This window comes from Pelobates fuscus, chromosome 6 (genome assembly GCF_036172605.1).
Source record: "Pelobates fuscus isolate aPelFus1 chromosome 6, aPelFus1.pri, whole genome shotgun sequence".
Taxonomy (NCBI): Eukaryota; Metazoa; Chordata; class Amphibia; order Anura; family Pelobatidae; genus Pelobates; species Pelobates fuscus.
Window position 1 is genome coordinate 1599210 of NC_086322.1, and position 22997 is coordinate 1622206.

At 38.5% G+C, this 22997-nt stretch overlaps 1 protein-coding gene across 1 annotated transcript in view; it reads left to right on the top strand.

Moving 5' to 3' along the window:
* Positions 1-723: 723 nt before the first annotated feature.
* The window catches only part of LOC134614080 (sphingomyelin phosphodiesterase 5-like), an 85953-nt gene continuing 63679 nt past the window's right edge, over positions 724-22997 (top strand). Inside the window, exons 1-2 of the mRNA XM_063457497.1 lie at positions 724-762; positions 9832-10725. Coding sequence (XP_063313567.1) covers positions 9859-10725 — 867 coding nt within the window. The 5' untranslated portion in view covers positions 724-762; positions 9832-9858. The remainder of the gene's footprint in view (positions 763-9831; positions 10726-22997) is intronic.

Below are 22997 nucleotides of genomic sequence, written 5' to 3' on the forward strand. Positions count from 1 at the left end.
ACCAGGTCTCTCTATTAGCAGTATAATGCAGTATGAGGTCTAATTAACCCAGTAAATGCTGGATTAGTACCATGTCTCTCTATTAGCAGTATAATGCAGTATGAGGTCTAATTAACCCAGTAAATGCTGGATTAGTACCATGTCTCTCTATTAGCAGTATAATGCAGCATGGGGGTCTAATTAACCCAGTAAATGCTGGATTAGTACCATGTCTCTCTATTAGCAGTATAATGCAGTATGAGGTCTAATTAACCCAGTAAATGCTGGATTAGTACCATGTCTCTCTATTAGCAGTATAATGCAGTATGAGGTCTAATTAACCCAGTAAATGCTGGATTAGTACCAGGTCTCTCTATTAGCAGTATAATGCAGTATGGGGGTCTAATTAACCCAGTAAATGCTGGATTAGTACCATGTCTCTCTATTAGCAGTATAATGCAGTATGAGGTCTAATTAACCCAGTAAATGCTGGATTAGTACCAGGTCTCTCTATTAGCAGTATAATGCAGTATGGGGGTCTAATTAACCCAGTAAATGCTGGATTAGTACCATGTCTCTCTATTAGCAGTATAATGCAGTATGAGGTCTAATTAACCCAGTAAATGCTGGATTAGTACCAGGTCTCTCTATTAGCAGTGTAATATAAAGCTCACTATGAGGATACAGAGCCAGGGCTATGATGCATCACGTGACCGGAGTCATGTGATCACACTCAGTCTCTCCAGGAACTTTAACAACTTCCTGATTCTGGAACCCAGACAGGTATCTGTATCTAATAAATAATATAACTCTAATATCTAATCTATAATAATCTGTATAATGTAATATAACTATAATATCTAATATAATATATAGTCTGTATAATATGATATCTAATATATAGTCTGTATAGTATAACCCTAATATATCCCCTGTATAGTATAATATATAGTCTGTATAATATGATATCTAATATATAGTCTGTATAGTATAACTCTGATATATCCCCTGTATAGTATAACCCTAATATATCCCCTGTATAGTATAATATATAGTCTGTATAATATGATATCTAATATATAGTCTGTATAGTATAACCCTAATATATCCCCTGTGTAATATAATATATAGTCTGTATAATATGATATCTAATATATAGTCTGTATAGTATAACCCTAATATATCCCCTGTGTAATATAATATATAGTCCGTATAATATGATATCTAATATATAGTCTGTATAGTATAACTCTAATATATCCCCTGTATAGTATAATATATAGTCTGTATAGTTTAACCCTAATATATCCCCTGTATAGTATAATATATAGTCTGTATAATATGATATCTAATATATAGTCTGTATAGTATAACCCTAATATATCCCCTGTATAGTATAATATATAGTCTGTATAATATGATATCTAATATATAGTCTGTATAGTATAACCCTAATATATCCCCTGTATAGTATAATATATAGTCTGTATAATATGATATCTAATATATAGTCTGTATAGTATAACTCTGATATATCCCCTGTATAGTATAATATATAGTCTGTATAATATGATATCTAATATATAGTCTGTATAATATAACTCTAATATATCCCCTGTATAGTATAATATATAGTCTGTATAGTATAACCCTAATATATCCCCTGTATAGTATAATATATAGTCTGTATAATATGATATCTAATATATAGTCTGTATAGTATAACTCTAATATATCCCCTGTATAGTATAATATATAGTCTGTATAATATGATATCTAATATATAGTCTGTATAGTATAACCCTAATATATCCCCTGTATAGTATAATATATAGTCTGTATAATATGATATCTAATATATAGTCTGTATAGTATAACCCTAATATATCCCCTGTATAGTATAATATATAGTCTGTATAATATGATATCTAATATATAGTCTGTATAGTATAACCCTAATATATCCCCTGTATAGTATAATATATAGTCTGTATAATATGATATCTAATATATAGTCTGTATAGTATAACCCTAATATATCCCCTGTATAGTATAATATATAGTCTGTATAATATGATATCTAATATATAGTCTGTATAGTATAACTCTGATATATCCCCTGTATAGTATAATATATAGTCTGTATAATATGATATCTAATATATAGTCTGTATAATATAACTCTAATATATCCCCTGTATAGTATAATATATAGTCTGTATAGTATAACCCTAATATATCCCCTGTATAGTATAATATATAGTCTGTATAATATGATATCTAATATATAGTCTGTATAATATAACTCTAATATATCCCCTGTATAGTATAATATATAGTCTGTATAATATGATATCTAATATATAGTCTGTATAGTATAACCCTAATATATCCCCTGTATAGTATAATATATAGTCTGTATAATATGATATCTAATATATAGTCTGTATAGTATAACTCTGATATATCCCCTGTATAGTATAATATATAGTCTGTATAATATGATATCTAATATATAGTCTGTATAGTATAACTCTAATATATCCCCTGTATAGTATATATAGTCTGTATAATATGATATCTAATATATAGTCTGTATAGTATAACCCTAATATATCCCCTGTATAGTATAATATATAGTCTGTATAATATGATGTCTAATATATAGTCTGTATAGTATAACTCTAATATATCCCCTGTATAGTATATATAGTCTGTATAATATGATATCTAATATATAGTCTGTATAGTATAACCCTAATATATCCCCTGTATAGTATAATATATAGTCTGTATAATATGATATCTAATATATAGTCTGTATAGTATAACCCTAATATATCCCCTGTATAGTATAATATATAGTCTGTATAATATGATATCTAATATATAGTCTGTATAATATGATATCTAATATATAGTCTGTATAGTATAACTCTAATATATCCCCTGTATAGTATAATATATAGTCTGTATAATATGATATCTAATATATAGTCTGTATAGTATAACTCTAATATATCCCCTGTATAGTATAATATATAGTCTGTATAGTTTAACCCTAATATATCCCCTGTATAGTATAATATATAGTCTGTATAATATGATATCTAATATATAGTCTGTATAGTATAACCCTAATATATCCCCTGTATAGTATGATATATAGTCTGTATAATATGATATCTAATATATAGTCTGTATAATATAACTCTAATATATCCCCTGTATAGTATAATATATAGTCTGTATAGTATAACCCTAATATATCCCCTGTATAGTATAATATATAGTCTGTATAATATGATATCTAATATATAGTCTGTATAGTATAACTCTAATATATCCCCTGTATAGTATATATAGTCTGTATAATATGATATCTAATATATAGTCTGTATAGTATAACCCTAATATATCCCCTGTATAGTATAATATATAGTCTGTATAATATGATATCTAATATATAGTCTGTATAGTATAACTCTAATATATCCCCTGTATAGTATAATATATAGTCTGTATAGTTTAACCCTAATATATCCCCTGTATAGTATAATATATAGTCTGTATAATATGATATCTAATATATAGTCTGTATAGTATAACTCTAATATATCCCCTGTATAGTATAATATATAGTCTGTATAATATGATATATAGTCTGTATAGTTTAACCCTAATATATCCCCTGTATAGTATAATATATAGTCTGTATAATATGATATCTAATATATAGTCTGTATAGTATAACCCTAATATATCCCCTGTATAGTATAATATATAGTCTGTATAATATGATATCTAATATATAGTCTGTATAATATGATATCTAATATATAGTCTGTATAGTATAACTCTAATATATCCCCTGTATAGTATAATATATAGTCTGTATAATATGATATCTAATATATAGTCTGTATAGTATAACTCTAATATATCCCCTGTATAGTATAATATATAGTCTGTATAGTTTAACCCTAATATATCCCCTGTATAGTATAATATATAGTCTGTATAATATGATATCTAATATATAGTCTGTATAGTATAACCCTAATATATCCCCTGTATAGTATGATATATAGTCTGTATAATATGATATCTAATATATAGTCTGTATAATATAACTCTAATATATCCCCTGTATAGTATAATATATAGTCTGTATAGTATAACCCTAATATATCCCCTGTATAGTATAATATATAGTCTGTATAATATGATATCTAATATATAGTCTGTATAGTATAACTCTAATATATCCCCTGTATAGTATATATAGTCTGTATAATATGATATCTAATATATAGTCTGTATAGTATAACCCTAATATATCCCCTGTATAGTATAATATATAGTCTGTATAATATGATATCTAATATATAGTCTGTATAGTATAACTCTAATATATCCCCTGTATAGTATAATATATAGTCTGTATAGTTTAACCCTAATATATCCCCTGTATAGTATAATATATAGTCTGTATAATATGATATCTAATATATAGTCTGTATAGTATAACTCTAATATATCCCCTGTATAGTATAATATATAGTCTGTATAATATGATATATAGTCTGTATAGTTTAACCCTAATATATCCCCTGTATAGTATAATATATAGTCTGTATAATATGATATCTAATATATAGTCTGTATAGTATAACCCTAATATATCCCCTGTATAGTATAATATATAGTCTGTATAATATGATATCTAATATATAGTCTGTATAATATGATATCTAATATATAGTCTGTATAGTATAACTCTAATATATCCCCTGTATAGTATAATATATAGTCTGTATAGTTTAACCCTAATATATCCCCTGTATAGTATAATATATAGTCTGTATAATATGATATCTAATATATAGTCTGTATAGTATAACTCTAATATATCCCCTGTATAGTATAATATATAGTCTGTATAATATAATAACTATAATATATAATGCATTGTCTGTATAGTATAATAACTATAATAAATAGTCTGTATAGTATAATGTATAGTATATATAATAGTCTGTATAGTGGAAAATTGTTTCATACTTACCGTAATTTTCTTTTCCTGGCTATTATTCATGGCAGCATATACACATGGGTTAGCTCCTCCCCTACAGCCGATTGGACGGGACAAACACTAAAGGCTTTAAAAGGAGGCTCCATCCCTAAGGTCCTCAGTCAGTGACAAGCTCTACAGTAGATAGAAAGAGACATTGATGGGTGGGACGTTTATGCCGCCATGAATAATAGCCAGGAAAAGAAACTTACGGTAAGTATGAATACATTTTCCACTTTCCTGGCTAATCATGGCAGCATATACACATGGGGAATACCCAAGCTTACAAAGGGAGGGACAGAATAGCCAATCAAATAATCAGAATAATTCAACATAGATCGAAGAATGAAGGGAGTGAAGTACCTGACGTCCAAATTGTGCATCATTGACTACTTTAACCAACAGTATGAGCCGGACAAACGTGTCCAAAGAGGTTCAAATGCTAGCTTTACAAAAAGTGTCAGCAGAAACCATTGCCATGGCAACCCACGATGCTGCAACCGCATGAGTGGAGAGTGCCCTGATACCCTCCAGCACAGGTAGAGAACGGCATTAATAAGTTTTCCCCTTAGGCAGGATCTCAGATGCTAAATGCAAGACAATTAGTGAATGGAGGTGTGATGAAAGCACCTTCGTCACTGGGATTTGGAGAGGCCTGCTTGCCAGCCTCTTGCCCTGTGACTATGGCCCCTGGGATATATTGCCCTTTAAAAACACTATTTGGGCATATTGGATTTTAAAGTACTGTTTCAGCCCCTGGACTTTTAACTGGAACAGATTCAAACATGTGGCAGTGGCCATCTCAAATTGCCCAGCAGTGTTTTGTCGTTGAGTGTATGGAACTGTTTTGGGCATGGGACCATGTGCACGGTGGGGCAAAAATAAGACTTCCAGGAAATTCCTGAAGCCCTGAACCGATCTGGGTGATTTTGGGATATGTTGTTCACCCAGATCGGGTTCAGGGGATGTGACTTTGTGGGGTTGTTGTATTTTGGGGTACTTTTTGGGGCACCAGGAGCTCCAATGTTCAATGGCCACCCATCTATGTGGAAAGTGCAGATATGTGCTCCTCTAGAGTGTTATAACTCAGATCCTTTCTAGGCCTGATTGAGGAGTAATTCCAACAGACAAATGCATGTCAAGCTTTGTAAAGTATTTTATAGGATTGTAAGAGGATCTCAATGACCGTCTCACGGATGCCTATAGTTATAGGGACACCCACATCAACACCAGAACTTGAGGATCTTGGTGTGTCAAGGGACCTTGTAATAGGTCTGGACCTACTTCCCTTGGAGGTTCCAGAATCATCTTATTCATCATAGGAAATTAGTCGACGTGGCCCTCCCCCGGTCTACTTTTGAATTACCTTTGGGATATCTAAAATGACTGCCATTACTTAAATTTGCTGTCCATTCAAAGCGTTTCTTTCAGACAGGGCGTCGTCAACTTTGTCGTAATTTCTAAAATTGACCGTTCTAACCTGAATTAGACCCTATTTTTACAATGGGACCTTTGTAAGATTTGGAAAGTAAAATGAATGACTGAGTCTTATCTGTCACTAGTATCTGGCTCTCTTATGTCTGGTCCTCTTGTGAAGCTTTATGTGTAGTTTTATTTTTCTAGTCCACTAACATTTATTAAATAATATGATATTTCTTCATGAATATTTATCCATGCATGGTCTATATTATTAACTTAATACTGATTATATGCAGTTAATATAATGGTAAAGGAAGTGCATAGTGGGTATACATATTGTTTTACTATTGTCTCTGGGTTGTATTCCACCCCCATCCTTGCTGTGTTTATATAACACATTCCTTCGCTCAGGCTGATGGCTAGAGTTACTGAAAGCCAGAAGGAATGATGTCTTTATTGGCCTGAGGATCCAAAATGGAGTCCGCTTGGTTTTAAATGTGACTGGCAGTAGACACTTTTTCAATTTCTATCTTGGCACAAAATGTCTGCCGATATAAATATCCTGACATTTTAAAGCCTTGGTGTTTTTCCTGTCCTATCGGCTGTAAGGGAAGAGCTAACCCATGTGTATATGGTGCCAGGAAAGTATAATATATACCCTGTATAGTATAATATATACCGTGGATAATATAACTCTGATATATGATATATCCCCTGGATAATATAAATCAAATATACAGTTGCAAGAAAAAGTACACATATTTTTTCCACCTGCACTGTGAATGTTTACATGGTGTGTTCAATAAAAACATGGCAACATTTCATTCTTTGTGTGTTATTAGTTTAAGCAGACTGTGATTGTCTATTGTTGTGACTTAGATGATGATCAGATCACATTTTATGACCAATTTGTGCAGAAATCCATATCATTCCAAAGGGTTCACATACCTTTTCTTGCAACTGTATAATATATAGTCTGTTTAGTATAACTATAATATACCCTGTATAGTATAACCACTATAATATAACTCTAATATATAGTCTGTATAGTGCAATATATAATATATAGTCTGTATAGTATAATAACTATAATATATATCTATATAGCCTGTATTATATAATAACTATAATATATAGTATAATACATATTTTTACTAGGTAGGAAACTGTGGCAGAACCAGTACTTTTCCATGTGTTTCCCCGTGTGTTTTGTGTTTTGTGCCCTGTTTCCCCATGCGGGAGCGCCCATACGAGCAGCACCCTTTCATCTCCCGAACGGTGACCACCCAGGTACCCCATTAGAATGTTCACACCAATCACTTAGAACGTTCACACCAATAACTTAAGTGCAACATCGCAAGGGAAGTAATTAATGAGTGCTCCCCTGGGTGGCCACCATTTTTTATAGATGAACGCTAACCAAGGTGTTGCCTGGTGGTCGCACAGGAACCTCACGAATGGAGAATGGTCGGGGAATGTACTTTTGTGGTGTTCCTGATGTTGGCGAGGACACTTTTGGGGTACTGTCTGTTTTGGAAGGGTTTCTGTGCTTGGGAGACAAAGGGGCTAGAGCCTTTTCCCGTGCCTTGGATCCTAGGCACAGAGGATCATGGGATGAAGACCCTTGTCTTCTTGGGTAGCACGCCCCTTGCATGGGTGGTGGGCTTTCTGTACCTAGGAGAAAAAGAGACTAAATCCCTTTACCCGAGCCTTGTCTCCCAGGCACAAAAAATCCTGGGATGGAAACCCCTGTCTGTTTGTGTGGAAGACCCCTGGCAGGGGATTATGCATAAAAGCCATGTGTTGCACAAAAAAATAGTGTTGTCCTCCCAGAGCTGTGTGTCATCCAGTTACTGGGGGGGAGGGGGGATGGAGGTTTGCTTCGTTTAATGGTTCCAGAGTGGCTTAAGGAAGGAATTAGCGGAGGTATCCGGTCAGGTTACCTGTGGTCCGCTAAAGCAACCTAATCCTTCAGGTGTGTTGGTTGCGGCCTGTCCTTCGGGTGTGTTGGTTGCGGCCTGTCCTTCGGGTGTGTTGGTTGCGGCCTGTCCTTCGGGTGTGTTGGTTGCGGCCTGTCCTTCGGGTGTGTTGGTTGCGGCCTGTCCTTCGGGTGTGTTGGTTGCGGCCTGTCCTTCGGGTGTGTTGGTTGCGGCCTGTCCTTCGGGTGTGTTGGTTGCGGCCTGTCCTTCGGGTGTGTTGGTTGCGGCCTGTCCTTCGGGTGTGTTGGTTGCGGCCTGTCCTTCGGGTGTGTTGGTTGCGGCCTGTCCTTCGGGTGTGTTGGTTGAGAATTGACTTGGTTTGTAGTTTGCCTTTTACATATATCAGGTTAATATTTCACTTGTTACAGCAAATTGTGTGGATTTGATGTTTGTTGAAATTGTGGCTTTTATATGTTTATTATTATGATTATTATTATTATTTATTATAATATTGCCATTTATATAGCGCCAACAGATTCTGTAACACTTTACAATATCATGAGAGGGGGGATTTAACTATAAATAGGACAATTACAAAAAACTTACAGGAATGATAGGTTGGAGAGGACCCTGCTCAAACCAGCTTACAGTCTATAGGAGGTGGGGTATAAAACACAATAGGACAGGAAATATCAATCAAATAAGGTGGGAGTGAGGCAGAGCTGGGGGAGAGGAAAATCAGTCTGGCAGCAGCATTCATTACAGACTGTAGCAGTGCAGTACGGCTTTTGGGAAGACCAATTAGGAGAGAGTTACAATAATCCATGGGGGGAAATTACTAGAGCATGGACAAGCTCCTTGGTAGTATCTGGTGCAAGAAAGGGGCGGATGCGGGCTATGTTTTTAAGATGGAATGTACAGGATTTGGCAACATACTGGATGTGAGGCTCAAAGGTGAGACCAGAGTCAAATATGACGCCAAGACAGCGCGCTTGCAGGGATGGACTTATGTGGATACCACTAATATCAAGGGAGAGTGAAAGAGGAGGATCAGTATTAGGAGGAGGAAAGACAAGGAGCTCAGATTTAGAGAAATTGAGTTTCAGAAAGCGGGAGGACATCCAGTCAGAGATGGAAGAAAGGCAAGCAGTGACATGTTGCAGGACGGCAGGAGAGAGGTCCGGGGAGGAGAGATATATCTGGGTGTCATCAGCGTACATAAGTTGTATAAGTTAACTTTGAAAGAAAGATCCAGTCATTATTGCTAATCACAGCCCATTACCATATACTCAGCGTGCTGAAATTCTGCGGTAAAATGTTCTGTTTATTAAAAAAAGTGTTGTTTATCTTTGCTTTGTGTCCATTTACGCATATAAATTAATCCACTCTCCCCCTCTTTTTCTCTTCTCTCCTTCCTTTCTTACTGGCTCTTTTCTCCAGAGACTTTTCTTCTTTGCTGCCAGTCTAATGTCTATCTCGGAGTCTCCCTTCGGATGCTGTTTCTTGGGTCCTCTCTTCTCCCTGAGCTCTTTTCTTCTTTTCCCTTCTTATTGGTTTGTAGATCGACTCCTGAGCTCCGTGGTTCTCATCAGTGTAGAGCAATCCCAAGGTCCAGTCCCAAGGATTGTTTGCCTGCTGCTAGGGGTGCCAGTCTTCCTCCTGCTTTTCCTGATTTCTCTGCCCTTGGCACTTGTTGGATTAATTCTCTGGACTCCACTGAATCAAGTCCGACGTCCATTCTGCTACCAGCGAGACCCAAATTCACTCATCTCTACTGAAGCCCATCTTGAGAACGGAGGCTCATTTACCTTCATCAGTGCCAACCTGTGCCTTCTTCCTGATGGCCTGGCACGTTTCAGTAATCTCAGACACACTCAACAACGCACTGCCCTCATTTCCAATGTCTTGAAAGTATCCCAGAAACGATCCTCCACCCAACACAAGGCAGATAACGGGGATGCCACTTCCATTTGCAGTACGGAAGATGTCATGGCTATGGTGGAGATGGAGGGCAAGGAAGACACTGTCCCTTGTGAAGACGTACAGTTCCCAGGTCAGGTTTCTGTGATGTTTCCCCATGACGCAGATTTCTTGTGTCTGCAGGAAGTGTTTGACCGGCGTGCATCACGCACACTACGACGTGTCCTGGCCAATTCCTTCCCCCACATACTGTATGATATTGGTCCTTCTGGACCCTATGACTGTGGCTTTAAATTTTTTAGCAGTGGCCTATTCCTAGCCAGCCGATACCCACCCACAGCTGCCAAGTACCATTACTATCCAAACTCACGAGGGGAGGATTCTCTTGCTGCCAAAGGACTTCTCTGCGTCCAGGTAATCCCTTTATACATTGCGTACATTGTGGAGGAGCAGTAATCCCTTTATACATTGCGTACATTGTGGAGGAGCAGTACCTGCTCACATGTATCTTATCTCAGAGACGGTGTAGGATGTAGCGAGGCTCCAGCAGTCAGGATTTGTAAACTAATGGCAATACTGTCTGAGATCTGGGAGGGCTGAGGTGTGCTTGGGATGGTGAGTTCTTTTCAGGATTCCAAAGCATCAAAACCACTGCAGCAGACTAAATGTAGTGGTTATGGTGTGTAGACCCTGTCCATGCAGTAGGACCATGTAAATACAGTGGTTATGGTGTGTACATAGTTGCATAGCTGAAAAGAGACATGTGTCCATCAAGTTCAGCCTTCCTCACATATGTTTTTGCTGTTGATCCAAAAAAAAGGCAAAAAACCCAGTCTGAAGCGCTTCCAATTTTGCCACAAACTAGGAAAAAATTCCTTCTTGACCCCAAAATAGCAGTCAGATGTCTCCTTGGATCACGCAGCTATTACCCCACTAATTAGAAATTGTATCCCTGTATGTTATGTTTTCACAAGTATTTATCCAATTGCAGTTTAAACATCTGTATAGACTCTGACAAAACCACCTCTTCCGGCAATGAATTCCATATCCTTATTGCTCTTACTGTAAAAAAACCTTTTCTTTGCTTTAGATGGAATCTCCTTTCTTCCAGCCTAAATGTGTGACCTTGTGTCCTATGTATAGCCCTGTTTATGAATAGATTTTCAGATAATGCTTTGTACTGGCCCCGAATATATTTGTATAATGTTATCATATCCCCTTTGAGGTGCCATTTTTCCAAACTAAACAGATTTCTTTTTTTTAACCTTTCTTGGTAACTAAAATGCTCCATTCCTTTTATCAATTTTGTAGCTCGTCTCTGCACTTTGTCTAGTGCCATGATATCCTTCTTTAGATCAGGTGCCCAAAATTGCACAGCATATTCAAGGTGTTGTCTTACCAGTGATTTATAAAGAGGCAAAATTATATTTTCATCTCTAATTTAGGCCCCTATTTATACATGACAAAACCTTACTGGCTTTAGCAACGGCAGATTGACATTGCATATTGCTGTTTAACTTGTTGTCTATAACAATTACCAAATCCTTCTCGTGTGTGGTTATCCCTAATTCACTACCATTTACGGTGTTAAGTTGCTTGTGCATTCTTGACCCCGAAGTGCATAACTTTGCATTTCTCTAGGTTAAATTTCATCTGCCATTTTAGTGCCCAGTCTCCCAATCTATCCAAATCCCTCTGCAGCAAAGCAATATCCTGCTCACATTTTATTACTTTACAGAGTTTTGGGTCATCTGCAAACACTAAAACATGGATTTCAATGCCTATTGCAAGATCATTTATAAATATGTTAAATAGAAGCGGTCCCAAAACAGAACCCTGAGGGACACCACTTACCACCTTTGTCCAGCCTGAAAATTTACCATTTATGACAACTCGCTGTACTCTATCCTTAAGTCAATGTTCTACCCAAGAACAAGAATCTAGACCAATTTCTTTTAGTTTGAAGATTAACCTATTGTGAGGAACCGTATCAAATGCCTTGGCAAAATCCAAGTAGATCACATCCACTGCAACACCCTGATCTATACTTCTTCTTACTTCTTCGTAGAATGCAATTAGGTTAGTTTGACTTGAACTATATTTCATAAAACCATTCTGATTATTGCTAATAACAAAGTTCTTTCCATTGAATTCCTGAATATTATCCCTTAATAAACCTTCAAATATTTTCCCAGTCACAGAAGTTAAGCTCACAGGTCTATAATTTCCAGGCAACCCTTTTTAATTATAGGAACGACAATTACCTTCCTCCAATCCTCTGGTACAATGTCTGAAACAAAAGAATCTTGAAAAATTAAATACAGATGTTCACTTATTTCCCCACTTAGCTCCTTAAGTACTCATGGGTGAATACCGTCAGGCCCCGGAGCTTTATTTACATTAATTTCCTCTAACAGCTGTAGCACCTTGTCTCGAGTTATCCAATCACAAGTTTTTTGCAGCAGTCATTTTCATATCTCTTGCCATAGGATCCTCATTAATATATACTGAAGAAAAATAGGTATTCAACATTTCTGCCTTTTCCTGGTCTTCATTAACTACAGACCCATCTCTGTTTCCAGTGTACCTACACTTTCATTTTTTTTTATAGACCCTGCCCATGCAGTGTGACAATGTAAATGTAGTGGTTATGGTGTGTAGACCCTGTCCACGCAGTATGACCATGTAAATACAGTATTTATGGTGTGTAGACCCTGTCAATGCAGTGTGACCATGTAAATACAGTATTTATGGTGTGTAGACCCTGTCAATGCAGTATGACCATGTAAATACAGTATTTATGGTGTGTAGACCCTGTCAATGCAGTATGACCATGTAAATACAGTATTTATGGTGTGTAGACCCTGTCCATGCAGTATGACTATGCAAATGTAGTGATTATGGTGTGTAGACCTTGTCCATGCAGTATGACCATGTAAATACAGTATTTATGGTGTGTAGACCCTGTCCATGCAGTATGACCATGTAAATACAGTATTTATGGTGTGTAGACCCTGTCCATGCAGTGTGACTATGTAAATACAGTATTGATGGTGTGTAGACCCTGTCCATGCAGTATGACCATGTAAATACAGTATTTATGGTGTGTAGACCCTGTCAATGCAGTATGACCATGTAAATACAGTATTTATGGTGTGTAGACCCTGTCCATGCAGTATGACTATGCAAATGTAGTGATTATGGTGTGTAGACCCTGTCCATGCAGTATGACCATGTAAATACAGTATTTATGGTGTGTAGACCCTGTCCATGCAGTATGACCATGTAAATACAGTATTTATGGTGTTTAGACCCTGTCCATGCAGTGTGACTATGTAAATACAGTATTTATGGTGTGTAGACCCTGTCCATGCAGTATGACCATGTAAATACAGTATTTATGGTGTGTAGACCCTGTCAATGCAGTATGACCATGTAAATACGGTATTTATGGTGTGTAGACCCTGTCCATGCAGTATGACTATGCAAATGTAGTGATTATGGTGTGTAGACCCTGTCCATGCAGTATGACCATGTAAATACAGTATTTATGGTGTGTAGACCCTGTCCATGCAGTATGACCATGTAAATACAGTATTTATGGTGTTTAGACCCTGTCCATGCAGTGTGACTATGTAAATACAGTATTTATGGTGTTTAGACCCTGTCCATGCAGTGTGACCATGTAAATACAGTATTTATGGTGTGTAGACCCTGTCCATGCAGTGTGACTATGTAAATACAGTATTTATGGTGTGTAGACCCTGTCCATGCAGTATGACTATGTAAATACAGTATTTATGGTGTGTAGACCCTGTCCATGCAGTATGACCATGTAAATACAGTATTTATGGTGTGTAGACCCTGTCCATGCAGTATGACCATGTAAATACAGTATTTATGGTGTTTAGACCCTGTCCATGCAGTGTGACTATGTAAATACAGTATTTATGGTGTTTAGACCCTGTCCATGCAGTGTGACCATGTAAATACAGTATTTATGGTGTGTAGACCCTGTCCATGCAGTGTGACTATGTGAATACAGTATTTATGGTGTGTAGACCCTGTCCATGCAGTATGACTATGTAAATACAGTATTTATGGTGTGTAGACCCTGTCCATGCAGTATGACTATGTAAATACAGTATTTATGGTGTGTAGACCCTGTCCATGCAGTATGACTATGTAAATACAGTATTTATGGTGTGTAGACCCTGTCCATGCAGTGTGACTATGTAAATACAGTATTTATGGTGTGTAGACCCTGTCCATGCAGTATGACCATGTAAATACAGTATTTATGGTGTGTAGACCCTGTCCATGCAGTGTGACAATGTAAATGTTGCTGTCTTACTAAGTATGCCCTTTTTGGCTGTCAGTCAGCACTTGGAATCAAATCTCCACATATCACAAGCGATTGCCATTATTCTCAAATTTCCTCTATTCAGTCACTCCAATTCCTCGAAACCACTAATCCGGTATGATCCTACATCCTCCCAATATCGCCCTAATCCTTGCCTGTAAAGATACCCCATCCAATCCTTTTCCTACAGATTTATTCTGGGGAGGGGGCTATTCAATTCCAGTTAACCTGCAGATAGATCGGAAACTTGTTGAGCTAATTGTAACGTTAGCTGGGCCGATTTTGCGCAGTAAGGGAATAGAGAGAGCCGCAGGGGAGAGCTGCGCCACGCGAACCAACGATTGGTGAACAGACCGTAATGTGCTCCTGATTGACCTCTGTCTCTGGGTTCGTACAGTGAGACGATTTGCAGCACAACAATAGGCAATATTTATAGGAGACTTACATTTTAGAATCAAAGGTCATTTCAATACATTTCTGGTTCAGAATACAAGAGAAGGACGTTGTGACGCCAATAAAGTAGGAGGAAGATTACAAGGGGTTTTTCAAAACATTGGAGCAGACTACAGAAAATCCATCGTCTTAAATACTATCAGTGATGGATACAGAATCAGATTCATAGAAAAGCCTGCTTTAAATTTCCTTTGTTCTTCCTACCCTTCAAGGAAGAAAATCAGAGGCTCTATTGACCGAGACACTAATTCTGTAAAAATAAATAAAAAGCGATAGTGTGAAGGATTACCCCATCACTAATACTATTCCCTTTTCGAACACTACCATTCTCTTCATACTCACTGTTTCGGTAACCGAACAAGGGCCACCCCTACAGCTTATTAGAATGTTAGAACAAGTGTGAAACCACAAGGGGAAACAACTAATGAATGCTCTCCTGGGTGGCCGCCATATGAACGGCGTTCCGGAGATACAAACTAACGGATGGGGAAAGCATTCGACACTTGAAATCATTTGTCTATTGTGTGTGGTTTTCGTATGGAAGTCCGAACAGAGGCTGGATGTTGCCACGATTTCTTCTTTTTCTCTGGAACTGTTTTGGGTTTCTACCTCGTGGCCGGCCGTTTCAAAGTTCATCTCGATCCGGATTCCAAACCGATCTGAGTGCTTTTTGGATATAATAGGCAATCAGGGCTATCTGGGGATGTGATTCTTAAAGGGGTTCCATGTATTTTGGGGGTACTTTCAGGGTGTTAAAATATTTTTATGCTTTTCTGTACCTGGGAGATAATTGATTTTGTTACAGTTCCTGACTCCATTATCTCTCAGGCACAGGGTGTGTATAAAATGAGAGTGCTGGCCTGCATTAACCCCTTCAGGACGGAGTCAATAGTGCACGTTCTGATCAAAACAAAACGGAAACAAAAACTGGAATTTGCGCTATATGTCTGTTCACCCGTAGTTCCCCTCTTTCATATTATATGCACCCACACTTATTGTATATCATTTTGTTCAGGAGAAACAGGGCTTTAATTTCATATAAAATATTCATATATGAAACATAATTTATTATGAATAAAATAAAAAAAACTGTGAAATTGTAATTTTTTAAAAAATTTGTAGTTCCGCTTCACATATTAGCTGTAAATGTCATGATACTGTTTTACTGCAAAAAAAATGCACATATTTGTAATCAGCGATGTCTCACGAGTACAACAGTACCCCCCATTAACAGGTTTTATGGTGTTTTGGAAAGCTACAGGGTCAAATATAGAACGTTCCATTTTCAAATAGAAATTTGCCAGATTGGTAATGTTACCTTTGAGACGGTGTGGTAGCCCAGGAATGAGAATTACCCCCATTATGGCATACCATTTGAAAAAGTAGACAACCCAAGGTATCGAACGTGGGGTATGGTTAGCCTTTTTTAGTAGTCACTTAGTCACAAACACTGGCCAAAGTTAGCGTTTATATTTGTTTTTGTGTGAAAAAAGCAAAAAACTAATATTTGGCCAGTGTTTGTGACTAAGTGGCTACTAAAAATTACTGGACATACCCCACTTGCAATACCTTGGGTTGTCTACTTTTGCAAATGGTGTGCCATCATGGGGGTAATTCTTATTCCTGGGCTACCATACGGTCTCAAAGGCAACATAACTACCGTATATACTCGAGTATAAGCCGAGTTTTTCAGCACATTTTTTGTGCTGAAAAACCCCAACTCGGCTTATACTCGAGTAAATTGTCTGTATTATGGCAATTTGCATTGCCATAATACAGACAGGGGCTGTGGGGGCTGCAGAGAGATGTTACTTACCTTTCCTGCAGCTCCTGTCAGCTCTCTCCTCCTCCGCCGGTCCTTTCAGCTCTTCTGTCAGCTCACAGTGTAAATCTCGCGAGAGCCGCGGCTCTCGCGAGATTTACACTGGGAGCTGACCGAGGTGCTGAACGGACCGGCGGAGGAGGAGAGAGCTGACAGGAGCTGCAGGAAAGGTAAGTAAAATCTCTCTGCAGCCCCCACAGCCCCCTCCTACACAGTGCCCATCCACTGGACCACCAGGGAAGGAGAGCCCCCCTCCCTGGCCAGCTAGCAAGCAGGGAGGGGGGACGAAAAAATTTGAGGATTAGTGCGGATGCTGCTCAGTGTAACTCTCTCTCTAGTATCTGCCACTAAACAAAGACATTGTCTGCGATGTTCCCCCAGGAGAGACATGTTAATAGGGCTGGATGTTCACTTTGCTGTAGGTTTTTCAATGTTTAACTCCTTCTGCTAGGGCTACAGGATAGCTAGCATAAGCTATATATATAGTACTGAAGAACTGCATGTGCTCCAGGAGTTCTGGAGAAACAGGAGGCACAATTAATAAATGGCAATTATATAAACTTCACTGTGTGTATTATCGTCTTCAGTGTATATGCACAAAATACATTAATAATAATAAAAAAAATGAAAAAAAATAATAAAAAAATAATTAAATAAAAAAATAATAATAATAAAAACATTTAATGAAACAATAAAAAATAAAAATGCCCACCCCCCACCAAGGCTCTGCATCACACTCTGCATCTCACACACACACACACACACACACACACACACACTGCATTCATACACACACACTGCACTCATACACACACACCACTCATACACTGCACTCATACACACACACTGCATTCTCATACATACACACTGCATTCTCATACATACACACTGCATTCTCATACACACACTGCATTCTCATACACACTGCATTCATTATATACACACACTGTAAATAAATATTCAATTAATATAATTTTTTAGGATCTAATTTTATTTAGAAATTTACCAGCAGCTGCTGCATTTCCCACCCTAGTCTTATACTCGAGTCAATAGATTTTCCCAGTTTTTTGGGGTAAAATTAGGGGCCTCGGCTTATATTCGGGTCGGCTTATACTCGAGTATATACGGTAATCTGGCAAATTTCAATGTCAAAAAAATGAAATGCAAGCCTTATATGTGACTCTCTAACTTTCCAAAACACCATAAAACCTGTACATGGGGGGTACTGTTATTCTCGGGAGACTTCACTAAACACAAATATTAGTGTTTTAAAACAGTAAAACATATTACAACAATAATATAGTCCATAAAAGTGCCGTTTGTTTGTAAAAAATGCAATAAAAAGTCACTTTTACTTAAAATATCATCGTTGTAATACAATTTACCAGTTTTAAACACTAATATTTGAGTTCAGCGAAGTCTCCCGAGTAAAACAGTACCCCCTATATACAGGTTTTATGGTGTCTTGGAGAGTTACAGGGTCAAATATAGTGCTTGCGAATTAAATTCTCTGCACTTTCTCCCTGTGTTGTCAGGCATGCCAATCAAATTTTAATTAATCAAATGACATAATTATGTTAAATTTTTTTTAAATATACACGTAGAATTTTAATAGATATGCATTTATAGGTATATAAATTCTACGTGTATACTAATGTCATCTTTTATGCAATTATATGTATGTGTGTGTATATATATATGTTAAAAGGCCTGAACTTGTGGAGGCCTGAATTTGTGGGAGGAGTAAGTCCCCTACTTAAACTCCCAGCCCCTACTCACCTCTGCCTTTCAGCTGATTGTTTTGTCCCCATAGCAACCAGCACTTCCTGTCCAGCTTCCCTCCAGAATTTTTTCCTGTTTCCAGCAGTCAGACGTCCTGACCAGTCCTCCGTCCGTTTGAGGCCTTCCACTCGGTTCCCGGTCAAGGTACCCGGTTTCCGGTCACGAGACCGGCACGTTCACGTAAGTTAGGCGTAGGAAATAGCGCCCCGCTATTTCCCGCCGTTCGGGCCTAAAAACGTAGGGGTAGGCTCCCTCTATCATATTCGTACAAATACACGCTTTTTTAACCGATTTCAGTGTTCACGCCAAAACAGACGAACGCTCGGCACTTTATCACTGCTTTTACATATTCGTACGGAAACTACCTAATCTATTATTATTTATATACACAGTAATATTATTACGGGCATTCTCTTATTTCCGTTTGGTCACCCAGGACCAATCTATTTCGTACGATTAAAACACAAACACCTTGCTCTAAATCCATATTCGGCTAGTTCTTATTCAAATAGGCTACAGTATGCACTAAGTTCTATTTCACGAATTCTACTTTTCTTTACGTATATTCCCTGTTCGGTCATATTGCTACTGATACCTTTTGTCAGTTTGGGGATATAATTAGCTTGTTTAAAAATCTGCCTTGTGATTTTCTTTCTATGTTAACCAGTTAATTTGTTTTACTACTTTTTAAAATATCCACGTCTATCATAAACGTACGGTTTCTATACACTGTGGCAGGATGGCCAGGCTCGTCACAAACTTCAAATGCAACAGTCAGGATAAAATAGTACTGCAGTTTATTGTCACTTTCCACAATATATACAAGGTTGTGCTCTCCCACAAAATAAAACAAAAAGAAAATAAATCCTACTCCAACTTGGAGACTTACTAAACAACAGTGTTACTAACTATCCAACTGGCCAGCTAATCTAGTTCCCAGTTTTAAACAAAATGAAATACAGCACTTTAAGCAGGTTTCACACAGTACCTTTGTCGCAGGCTTAACTGCCTCCTCTCTCCCAGCTGTTAGACTCTCTGATATCTTCAGAGGCTAACCTTTTAAAACCCTAGTGCTGGTTAATTACATTCACCTGGTATATAACATTCAAGGGGTGACTCCCACCAATTAACCCCATCATGCTGGGAATAGAGAGCACTCCAATCTATTACTAACATAGAAAGCCTCTCTGACCTTGCCACAACACATATTTACCTATTAAACACTTCATTTTGTCACATATACTAATAAATACTGTTTATAAACACAATATCCGGCACATAAACGTCTGTACTATTCATTTTCCATATAATCACGCTGTCACATATTTTTGGCTTTACAGACTGCATCGGTTTCTCGCTTTTTCTGCGCTAAAGTTGTTTATTTCAAGGTCTTTTATTACAGGAACAGGTATTGTATTTTATCACTTTGCATTATAAAGCCATAGGCCTAAAATGTTTACATATTGGGTTTTATTACTTACCTCCACACCTGTCGTTAACTATGGAATTTTTCGTCGGTTAACCCTTAGCTCCAGTATTATTCTAGGCTTCCCCCGGTTCTACACAGTTAAACCGTTTCGCATAACGTAATTTCTTTATGTCAAACCAAGGTATAGTTCACAACTCGTTTGTTACTACACCTCATATAAAACCTATCACGGTCTCAAGTTCATTACTACTTTTCCACAGGCTTACGCCCACAGTACGTTAATTCTTTACTATTATTTCTACTCAGACATACGGTCATACAGCCATCAGGCTCCGGAAAACACCAAAACCTGACCCGGTACTCAGCCATACCTTCAGGTACTTACGTCTATACCCAAATACGTCCAATCGTCACCCCAAGGCCTCATCCAGCCTTCTCACAAATATCTATTTCAGCCCAGTCACACACTTAAACCTTCCAGATCCCTCAATGCAGGATCTCACGTTGCGCCCCTAACAAACAACCTACTCCCAATTCAAATCATACGCCACCACGATACGCATAAATACGTCAACATCTGTCTTAAAGCCTCAGGACTCTTCCTCAAGGACCGCATAAGACGAGACTTACCACACTTATTACCACCAGAAGGTTCCAGATACCATTCGCAAGAAGTCAAGGTTAGTATCTACACAACATTCCAGTCCTCTCACCTTATCCTTAAATATACAATCGAACTGGCTACAGGGTCTAGGCTAATGCCTTAGCGCACCCTATCAGAAAACTCGTCCCAGCGAGGCCTTCCATCCCCCCCCACCTCAACACGGAGGTACGGCCCCACGCCCAAATCATAGTTACAAGCCTCGCATGCCCTACTACAGGGTGCTAGTCAGGGCCTCACCTGTCACGGCCACACGTTTTGATTTCTCTCTACTGTCACCGAGAGGCCAACATCCCGCCACCACGTCTGTGGCAACTACGTCATAAGCCAAATCATAGGTAGAGCCTCTCACCGCCACTTGGCATTAGCAGGGCCTCACCTATCCAAACATTCAACAGTTAAGTTTTTCGCTTTGGCATCTAGCATTACAGTCCAGTTCTTCCATATACACCACCCCACATACCCCGCCTACTTACCTTACGCCCCTTCTAATATATCTTTCACATAATCATTCCTTTTAGAATGTCCCAAGAACCTATTCCAACCAAAGAATTGACAGAAGAAACTCCATTCACGCCTACCAGACCCGGGTCTCCAGGCGAATCACTCACTCTTTCAACCCCCACGTCCTTGAGAGCATGGACTAGTCCCAAAATTACGGCCGAGCTTAGGCTCAGGGGAATCCCCTTTCCGGCCACAGCTAGGAAGGCTGAACTTTATAGGCTACTTACTCACCAAGCCCCCGAGCCCAGGCCAGGGACTAGCTCTCAAGGACAACCACCAAGCAACAGCACGGCCACCCAGGATACCCTGGCAGAGATCTTGGCCAATCTACAGACCCTCAATAGCAGGCTATCTAAGGTGGAAAGCGCCATCTCCTCCCCAGGTACTACCACGGTAGTCCCAGTCGCTTTCACGGCTGTACCTACTATACCAACATGCCCTCCTATACTCCCCCCTCCAGCACCGGGCACAGCCATTACACCATTTGAGTCACCAGCACACTCCGTCCCTGACTATATCAGGAAAGATATCCTAGACGGGAAGGATGTGTGTCTGGTGTCCTTGCTCATAGCCTCACAGGATGTACTTGAGAACAAGGCATTCAATTATGGTGATATCTCTGTGGTGCTCAAGACAAGGGATCCCAGGCTTAATCATCTGGTGGATTATCTCACCACAGGGTTCACTAAAGGGTTTCTCATGGGTATTGTAGCCATTCCCCCAGGTACACTAGAATGCCCTAATCTCCAGTCAGCACGTTTAGACCCAGTCTCCATAGACACTCTCATTGCCTCTGAAATCACCAACGGTTTCATGATCGGCCCCTTCACCTCTTCACCATTCTCCTCCTGGCACACTAACCCCATTGGTATTGCTATTCACAAATATTATAATAAAAAAAAAAAAAAAAAAGTCTAATTATTGATTTATCGGCACCGCACTCCTCTTTTGTTCCAAGCATAAACGCACTCATTCCAGCAGACAAATTCTCACTTCAGTACGTAACCATCGACGACGCCATACAGTCCATCATATCATCTGGTAATCGACCCTGGCTTAGCAAAACGGACATCACAAACGCGTTTAAATTACTACCCATGCACCCCTCACTCTGGCACTTACACGGTGTTAAATGGCGAGGGAAATATTACTTCTCTACACGACTCACTTTCGGTTCTCGAAGCAGCCCCAAACTGTTCGACATTTTCGCAGAGTCACTATGCTGGCTGCTTCTGAACGTCACCAGGTGTCACTCCGTTATCCACTACCTCGATGACTTTTTACTAATAGAGCCAGGGTCACCTTCACCCACAGCAATCAGAAGCACTACTGCACTATTTTCCACACTTGGAGTCCCTTTGTCCACAGCCAAAACTATAGGCCCCACAACTAAATTGACCTTTCTGGGGATAGAACTGGACTCGGTTAACCTCAGAGCTAGCCTCCCCCACGACAAACTGTCACGTTTGAGAGGGGAGATGACTTGTTCCTGCGGAATGATGTTTGCACTAGAAAAGAACTTCAGTCCCTTCTCAGATCCCTGAACTTTGCGATGCGCATCATTCCGTAGGGAAGGTCTTTCATATCCAGACTCCTTTGCCTGCTGCACGGAGTTCCGGACTCTGGCACAGTTTCTTTGGACCCCCACGCCAAGGCTGACTTAGCTATGTGG